General features: G+C 33.8%; 1 protein-coding gene across 1 annotated transcript; it reads right to left on the bottom strand.

Moving 5' to 3' along the window:
• Positions 1 to 6104: 6104 nt before the first annotated feature.
• On the bottom strand, positions 6105 to 8805 carry asip2b (agouti signaling protein, nonagouti homolog (mouse) 2b). The gene is made up of 3 exons (XM_016478072.1): positions 8520 to 8805; positions 6972 to 7042; positions 6105 to 6737 (listed from the first exon to the last, which is right to left on the bottom strand). The coding sequence occupies exons 1-3, from the start codon at positions 8665 to 8667 to the stop codon at positions 6564 to 6566; spliced, it is 393 nt and encodes a 130-aa protein (XP_016333558.1). The 5' UTR covers positions 8668 to 8805; the 3' UTR covers positions 6105 to 6563.
• Between the last annotated feature and the right edge of the window lie 1046 nt (positions 8806 to 9851).

Raw genomic sequence — 9851 nt, 5'->3', positions numbered from 1 at the left:
AATATTACAAATTCTAAATGTATTTGTAAAGTTAGAAATTGGTACATAAGTATAATTTAATCTTTTTATTGTTTTTACTGAATCTTTTTCTTTACATATTACATGCTAGATAACTAGCATGTTAATTACTTGAGTAATAGCAATAACTAGCCTATGTCTGATTACAAGCAGCTCCACGAGGTATACACAAGCATATGTAGTTCATTAGTATTATTGAATACTTTTTACTGTACTTTGACCTTTGAAGGTATTTTGCCACATTCATTTCAATATACAGAAAACAGTTTTTCTAAAAATAATCAGCAGTTAAATAAAGATGAAACAGTTTGGACACTACACAACTTCAGTGTGTGATGGATGTGCGTTTCAAAAAGTTGAACTTTTAATAATGAATATCCTCCTGCGTAAGCTTAAATGTGCATTAGCTCTCTACGTTGTACTTGATTCCCTGCCAATAAAAGCTTCTTAGATCTTTCTGTATTAAATTGATGGCATCCAAACACATAAGTAAGTTATATCTGCATACAGACAGCATGTGGGAGATGTTTGGCTTGTGTTCTCCCGTTACTCCTTGAAGCGGGTGCATGACAGGTTTTCCAGACATGAAGAATGGCAGAAATGTTCCTGTTACTTTTGAGTGATGATCTTGTGAGGATCATGTCAGATCAGAGCCTTGTCAAATCCCTATAAAAACTCAAATGTGCATATTTGCAGAAGAACACCCTAACAGATATTTATGGTCCTCAAGACGACAGATATGTGGACTAGTTCTGTCATGCTGCAGATAATTCATGTGAAAGTTTATTTTTAAATATTGCGTAGTTTGTAAAAGGCTCAGGGATGGCTGGTTGTAAATATTCACAATGAAAGAGCACTTATTTAACAAGAGTTCATAAAAAGTTTACGGAACACCGATAGACTGCAAAGTGAATAAGCATTTTTTGGTACCTTCCTCCCTTTCTTCGTTGATGGCATAATGGGCCTCTATTCAAGCCTTAAAAAAACAAAACAAAAAAAGCTTGGTAACACTTTAGTTTAGGGACCAATTTTTACTATTAACTAGTTGTTTATTAGCATGCATATTGCTAGCATATTGGCTGTTTATTAGTACTTTTAAAGCACATATTAATGCCTTATTCTGCATGTCCAGATTTTAGATCCTTTAATCCGACCTAAACTTAACAACTACCTTACTAACTTTTAGGCTAATAAACAGCAGATTAGTTGTTTATTGAGACAAAAGTTGAAGTTAATAGTTAATAGTGAGAATTGGTCCTTAAACTGAAGTATCACCAAAACCTTTAAATCCTAGTAGTTATTTTAAACTAAAAATAAGTTAATAATAACTAAAAATAAATACTTTACTTTTAGTACTGCTTTTTATCAGCGATATAACAAATTAGGTAACACTTTATTTTAAGGTGTCCTTGTTACACGTTACATATACTTACTATTATAATAACAATAAATTACTCATAATTACATGCAAGTAACCCTAAGCCGAACCCTAATCCTAACCATAAAGTAAGTACATGTTAATTAACATTACTCAGTACTTAAATGTATAATTACACTGTAACAGGGAAACCTTAAAATAAAGTGTAACCCAAAATTATACTAAAGTATTGATCAAGCTATACTTGAGAAAAGTATCATTAAGTCTACGTAAAGTACAGTTAAAAGTATATTTCAGTTATAAAAATTAATACCTAAATAAGTTTCAAGTTTATTTATATAGCACATTTAAAAACAAAGCAAGCGCGGCTGACCAAAGTGCTGAACAAAACATAAAACGAAAGCACACATTCAGAATGGAAGTTCACAATGTGTTGAAAGCCAAAGGAAAAAAAAAAAAGGTTTTAAGAGATGATCTAAAAGCAATTAAAGACTGTGCCGATCTGATATACGCCCCTAGGGCCAGCAATAGCAAAGGCTCTATCCCCTCTATGCTTTAACCGCAATCTAAGGACAGAGTTATACTCTCTGTTCACCAGACCTCATATTTTATGTGGGACTAGATGAAGTATAGCTCAGACAGATTGCTTAAAGTATACAGTATACTTAAAGTGCAAAAATAACATATACATGCTCAAATGTAAGTATGCTCACTTAAAGAAAGCTTACAACTATACTTGAGGTATAAAAACCATTAAAGTTTACATAAGGTAAAAATGGGCTGAGAAGAACATGACTAGTAAACTATCATTATCATTATAATACAAGTTTACTTGTAGTATAGTTTACAGTAAATTTGCGAAGCTTAGTAGTAAACTAGTTGTGGACTACTTCTGTTACACTTAAAAACTACACTTTAATAAACTAAAACTGATAAATTTAGTCCCAATATGTAAATAGTATACTTAATAAACTGATATTAGCATACTTACAACATAAAGTAAACTTTTACTTAAGTTTACTAAATAAAACAAGCTTGAAGTATAGGCCTACTTCTTTTTTGTGAGTTCTTATTCCTGTTGCTACAACAACAAAACAAATGCTTAAAATGCTGCTTGAATGTCATCCCTTATTATCAACACCTCTTTCAAATCTTTAGTTTAAGTAACATATATTTAACTGACTGGCTTTGCACTCGACACTGTAAAAAATGATTGTGATTTTAACAGTAAAAGACTGTAAAACCAGATAGATGAGAAGGTAATGCGATGGACAGATGGACATTAGATAGTATTGAGGGAAGGGGAGAAATGAGGCCAGAAATGATTTTATGACAAAGAATGAGGTGAGCGTGAAATGAATGAAGGAGCAAAGGGTATCAAACAAGTTTACTTAAGTCATTGTGACACATTTTTACCACATGTTTAACATTCAACATATATGCACAAAGTCCATCAATACAGTACAACAGCATACATATTATACACAATAATCAGAAGCACAGAGAACATGCAAAATCTAATACACAATATCCAGTCGCTCCTAGCATTAGCAAGAGTTAGCCAGATCTTCTGTTTAATGACATGCAGAGTACAGAAAATAATTAACCTGCTAATGTTCAGATAGTGTAATGTCTCGTAAAATTTAAATGAAAATTTGTATTTATGCTAAGCAAGCAGCCACACTGGGAAGTACAAATAGTGACACTACTAACTTAACTACACTTTCAGTGAGTGAAAATGGCTTAGTTGATGTTACATTTTTTGTCAAAATCTTTTGAAATAGTTTTTCCAGTTATAAGGTGTTTTTCAAAATGTCGATCTGGTGTACAAAAGTTGAAAAAATACTTTTTTGTTGAAATAACTTTCTCAGTTCTTCTCAATCTTCTCAGTTGTGTACATTAGGGGTTTAATCTTACATCTAATGTTGTTAAATTAATGTTTATTGCATTATTTCAGTATCATGTGTGTCACCATGATGGGGTTTAGTGTTTGTGTGAATGACACTGTGCACTTTCTATATATAAGTATTGCCCTCCTCAGTTCATAGAAAAGCTGTTTGTGATGAGCTTTGGTTCATCATGTGACTTTCTCATCACCATCAGTTTTTGGTGGTTATCAGTGCATTACAATGGTTCAAAACAGATCTTAGTACTTCAATATGTTAGTTTATTAACATTACATCAGTTAATGAAATACGGTATTTTATTGTGAATTTTAAGTTAAGTCTGTAAAACCTAAAATGTTGCTACCATATTTTTTACGGTGAAGTTCTGGCAACCACAGCTGCCGGTATTTTATCGTAAATGTCACAGATTTTTTTTTTACAGTGTACAAAAAAAGGCAGCTATCCTATGATATTGCAGAATTCTATTCATTTGTTTCTCATCTCCAATAATGCGACACACACAGTCTCTTACATAATGTACGTGTAGGACACATTCCCTTGTCTTTGAAGACACACCACAACTTGTAATGAATCAAGCTGTGCTTAAATAGTATGCAAGGGAGATTTACTGTGTAGTCCTGGCACCAAACCAAATTGCAGATGCTTTTTAGAGCTTGAAGAAATATTTCAGCCAGAAAGGAAAATGAGCTGACAATTTTCTCAGGCCATCCAAGATGTGAGTTCGTTTCTTCATTGGAACAGAAAGGGAGAAATTTAGCAGTACAGTTACTGAATGGGTGCCGTCAGAATGAGAATCCAAACAGCTGATAAAAACATCACAATAGTAATCCACAAGACTCCAGTCCATCAATTAATGTTGTCAAGTGCTGCAAGTTTGTAAGAAACAAATACATCATTAATGCATATTAACTTTAAACCGTAATTTCTGGCCAAAATGTAAGTCCATAATCCATAATAATGCTTCTTCCAGTGCAAAAGTCCTTCCCCTGTTGTTTTCTCACATCAAAATCCACTGAAAAGGACTGCTCTGGACTGATTTCACTTGTAAATGGTGCTTGATCAGTGCATATTTCTCTTCTGATTCAGACAAGATGACTTTTTTCACTGGAGAAAGTAATATTATGGATAAAGGACTTGTATTTTAGCTGTAAGCAATGTTTTGAAGTTTAAAAAGTTTTAATTATGGATTTTTTTTTTATTACAGATACACTGCTTGTGGATTATTGTGATGTTTTTTTGGACTCTCATTCTGACGGCACCCATTCACTGCAGAGGATCCGTTAGTGAACAAGTGATATAATGCTAAATTTCTCCAGATCTGTTCAGATAAAGAAACAAACTCACCTACATGATATGTGTCAGTAACTTTTTTTTTAGCCAATTTTCATTTTTGGGTGAACAGTTCATTTAAGAAGTATTATAGAGGAAAGTAAAGTTCCCATGATGCAGTTCTAAATGTTTTTTTTATTACAAAGAAAGCACACTGAACATGTTTTTATTTATGATTTTTTTCTAATAATATTCAGTCAATATGACCTGACAGTGGATAGAAATATAAGAAGAAATAAGAGAAGCTTTTCATCCACAATAGCGTCTACTTGACATCCACATATACTTTTTTTTGTGTGTGTGTAGAAATCAAAAACATGACAGTGGAATCATCACAGTAGAAATGACCATCTTAAAACTTATTATTAAAAGATCACAGTATGAGGATAACATTAGATTCACATTTACTGCACCTAAAATGACTTGTCTTATTTAAAGCTTTTTTAGCCACTGTTACATTGATTCTGTACAAGTGAAACAGTATATGCCCCTTGCTTAACAAGGGTTGAAAAATTTTGAGAATAACAACAAAAATGAAACTTTGCCAGCATGAATCCTACAAGAGTTAACTGTAATAACATCTCCAGTCGGCGAACGAGTCATATTAGTGTCATGGTGCAAAAAGAGAGCGAATAACTCGAGTCATATGGATGCTAAACATTCACTGTACAGTTAAATGTCATGTATGATCCATGGCGTGCTACATAGCAGTATGAGAGTGTGTAGAAGCAAAGGTGCACAGCTGCATGTGTGTTATATAACAGTGGTTCTCATATGGTGGATCTGGAGGTCTGTTCTGAACAAATATTTGCTAAATGCAAGAGAAAAAAAGCTTGCAACATTTTACAATAAGGTCCCATTAGTTATAGTTAGGCAATGCATTAATTAACATGAACTAATAATGAGCAGTTCATTTGTTACAGCATTTATTAATCTTTGTTAACCAAAAAAAAAAAAGGTTCTTTGTTAGTTCATGTTAGCTCAGGTCCATTTAATAATATTAACAGATAACAATGTTTGATTTTGATAAGCTATTAGTAAATGTTGAAATGAATATTATTTTTCATTGTAAGTTCATAATGTTAACAAATGAAACCTTATTGTAAAGAGAAACCAAAATGCTTTCTATTTGTTTTATTAAAGGAATATTCCAGATCCAACTGCGTTGCGTTTATTACCACAAATATGAATCTCCACTTGTCCCTCTTTTTCTTTAAAAAAGCAGATGTTTTGTGTTACACTGACAATACACAAAAAAGTGAACGGAGGTAATCTGTGAATGTTGAAATACTCACTGCTTCAGCAATGCAACCGCAAATAAACAATATTTGTTTTCATATGATTTCAGTCGCTTACTAACCTTTTCTGTCTACAGTTATTTCCAATTTTGCAACTTGTAAATTCTAAAACCTTAAATGACTATACAAATGATTTAAACAGCTTCACCGCTGCAATACAAAAAAAATAAAAAATTACGTAGGCGCTTTTATAAAATCAAAGTTTTTAAATCCTCCAAAAATTGGCCTCATTCACTTAATGTAGTGACTGTGCTTTCTGCTTGTTTTAAAGAAAACATGAGATGGGTCGAAATAATTTCTGTGGTAATCAACATTATGCCAGCTGTACGGAATATTCCTTGAACATCAAAGTATGCAACTAAACTCGAGCAGTATTTTGGCCCAATCTTTGGTAGAAGTGAGTCAAATTAGACAGATGTGCCATCACCAAAAAACAAACAAAAATGGCTTTGGTGAATTGTTGAAAGCTGGGAACGAGATACCATCAAACTTCAAGAAATATTTATAAACTAACCAAGAAGCAACTTTTCATGACTTTGTTTTTGTACGCTAAACAACATTTGATGTCCAATGTGCAGAGCTAAAGTGAAAGCAACTGAGAAGCACCGACACATATATGTGCGTCTGGGGTGATTAGGTCTTCTTGGGGCAGAGGTGTCCGAGTCTCCAGCAGTGGCAGATGGTGTTGAAGAGCCTGCAGTGACAGGAAGCACATGGGTCACAGCAGGGAGTGAGCGAGGAGCAGCTCTCCATCAGACCGGCGCAGCGCCGCGCTGGAGAAACCGCCTCAGGCCTGGGCTTAGGTCTCTGAAGGACACATATTTTCATGAGAAACGAATGAACAGAGTAAAGAACAACTAATGCAGTTCTATTTTCTCAAGCTTTTTAATGTAAAAAGGATTAACTCAAAAGATTTCCAAGAAGGAATATTATATTCTTGCTCTTGCAAATGGACAGATGTGCATTAGTCCACTTGAACAATGTTGGGTTTGTTGTGTTATGGTCCATGTTTAAGGAGACGGTGTGATGTGTGGAACGTACCACCACATGTCTCTGCTGAGACAGATAGCGAGTCCTGGCAAAGAGTCTTTTTGGCTTCTGATTCCACGCTCCTGTTGGGAGATGCACTGAATTAGGACTGTAAATGCGTTTATGCATTTGTGCTTTTTAGGGAGTTCACATTTTATCATTCCACACTTAAGTGGAAGAAACCCAGGTGGCACTTGAAAGAGACAGTGGTAGATTTTTCCCGTCAGCCTGTTCACATGAGAAGCCTGATGAAAATAATGAGCCTTTCACTGGAGCTGTTGAGGGCAGGCTAGTGAATGGTGAGACTGTGCGTGGACAAATGCTAAAAAAATCGGTTTTCTTCTAAGCCTCATTAGTGACGTTGACAGTAGCTGCAAATCCCAGAGAAGAAAAGAAGCCTTTGTGTTTGGAAAGCATGTTTATACTGGCCTGGTTACAGTACGTGTGAAAAGCAACACGTCGTCAGGTGGCACAGTGAATGATCTAACGTCATGTGATCAGTAGTAAACGATAAAATGTCATCAGAAGGCATGGTAAAATGTCTTAATTCATCAGTGAATTCAGGCCAAGCAGGTGTTTTATCAAGGGGAACACACACACACAAGCATTTAAACATTGCAAAGTAGCCTGCAAAAATGCAATATAAAAGATTCAAAATAAAAAGCTCAAGTTAAGCAGGTCAGGTATAACATTACAGATGTAGTGGATACAAATAATATCTAGTCTTATACTAAATTAATCAGCTGGTTATCAATATATACATCTATACACATTATATTTTAAACCGTAACTATCATACTAAAATCAAATTAAATTCTGCTGCATGGTTAAATCATTATATTTCTATTAATTAATATATATAGTTATTTTATAAATAATATAATATAGCATTGGATACATGGATACAACTATAGTAACTATCATTACATTAAATGGAATATTAAATGATGGATTTAGCCTGATGGTTAAATTCATATATTTTAATTTATTGTAATTAAAATACAATTACTTTTTTTATAATATAACAGTATGTGCATACAGACAACTATATGCATTATACTGTGTGTGTGTGTGTGTATATATATATATATATATAATTTTAATTAAGATATAATTACTTTTATAATATAATGTAATAATAGTAACTAACATTAACTTTTATCTTTAGTAAACTGTCATTATATAATATAATATTAAATGTTGGATTCAGGCTGATGGTTAAATTACTATATTTTATTCATTTTAATTAAAATATACCTATTTTATCATTTAATATAATTATTATAAGTTGATATTAATTAAATATAATTATATACGTTATACTCAGTCACTATAAATTGAATATTAAATGTTCTTTTTAGGCTGCTGGTTAAATTAATGTATATTTATTATTTTTGTTATATCATAATTTTGTATAATACAATAATATGTGGATGCATGCAAATATTTCCATTTGGTTATATACTGTAACTATCATTATATTAAATTAAACATTAAATACTGGTCGCTGCTTAAATGATAAAATGTTATATTCATTTCAATTCAAATATAATATGTTACCTGCTGTTGTGGCAGAGCTGTGGTGCGCCACGTCGTTTTCGTGCTTTTTGCGCGCATCTATCCTGTTCGCCTCGCATGTGATGGACTGAACAACTGTGAAGAACAAGCAGACGAACAGCACAAATCCTTTCATCATTGCCGTCGTCATTTTCCGATCGAACGGAGTGTGTGTGAGGCTCGCGTCAGACTGTCCTCCTAGAGATCACTCAACAAGTGAGGTCCGCGCTGAAGCCCATTCGCTGCGTTTATAAAGCCCAAACTCACACACACCCACGGCCACTCCGAGACAGCACTCCTCATTCAACACTCGGCCAAAGTGTGTCTGTGCCTTTCACTCATCTATCACAGCTCCACGAACATGATGTGTGTTGCCAATCACACACACACACACACACACACACAGGTTTGTTTTTATGGTTTATGGGGACTCTCCATAGGCGTAATGGTTTTTATACTGTACAGACCGTATTTTCTATTGCCCTACACCAACACTACACCTAAACACGCACACACACACACACACACACACACACACACACACACACACACACACACACACACACAAATGCATTTTCTTTTCTTACCCAGAGGAAAGTAATATGGCTATAGATTGCTCTTTCATAGCTTAAGAGGCATCTGTGGCTACTGTATACACATTTTGGTTGTAAATACAGCTGCATCACATTTTGTAATCAGTACCAGTTCCAGGTGACCTCAAACAATCCCATTTGTTATATAATAGCACCTGATGAATCTAATTTAATGCTAAATAAATCTTTGTTCCCGCACTTTTAATACAACCGGTTTAGAATTATGGATACTGCGCACCAATTCATAATATGATATTTCAACACTATGACAGTGAGTTATCTGAAAGTGATTTACTTTACAGGTTTGCCTGGGTTCAACTAAACTTGTATAAATAATTTCACTGCAGCATATTGTTTCTGAGAAATGTTTATTCGGCAAGTGCTAGGAACTATTAATTTTGACCCGATGTTCCACATCACAATAATTCACACAAGTTCAGTCCATCAATTATTGTCTAATGAATTAAAAAGCTGCATGCTTGTAATAAATTCATCATTATTGCGTTTTTAACTTCAAACTGTTGCTTCTGGCTAAAATATGAGAACCCCCTATTCGTAATATAGCTTTAGATGCACTTTTCCACTGGAGGAAACATTGTTATGGATTATGAACTCATATTTTGGTTAGAAGTGACCCTTTAAAGTTCAAATGCATTAAAGATGGATTTTGTTTTTCTTACAAACATACAGCTTTTCACATCACAATGCATTATTTGATGGACTACTTGTGGATTATTGTAAT

This window comes from Sinocyclocheilus anshuiensis, unplaced genomic scaffold (assembly GCF_001515605.1).
Source record: "Sinocyclocheilus anshuiensis isolate Anshui unplaced genomic scaffold, SAMN03320099.WGS_v1.1 scaffold436, whole genome shotgun sequence".
NCBI classification, from domain to species: domain Eukaryota; kingdom Metazoa; phylum Chordata; class Actinopteri; order Cypriniformes; family Cyprinidae; genus Sinocyclocheilus; species Sinocyclocheilus anshuiensis.
The sequence above is the reverse complement of the archived record's forward strand: the minus strand, read 5'-3'. Positions and strand labels throughout refer to the sequence as shown.

Bases quoted from the DNA above. Each gene is read 5' to 3' on its own strand.
- asip2b (XM_016478072.1), bottom strand. From the start codon at position 8,667: ATGACGACGGCAATGATGAAAGGATTTGTGCTGTTCGTCTGCTTGTTC. The intron at 7,043-8,519 runs GTAACATATTAT...ATCTCCCAACAG, and splicing joins CAGCTCTGCCACAACAGCAG to GAGCGTGGAATCAGAAGCCA. The intron at 6,738-6,971 runs GTACGTTCCACA...TGTGTCCTTCAG, and splicing joins CTCAGCAGAGACATGTGGTG to AGACCTAAGCCCAGGCCTGA.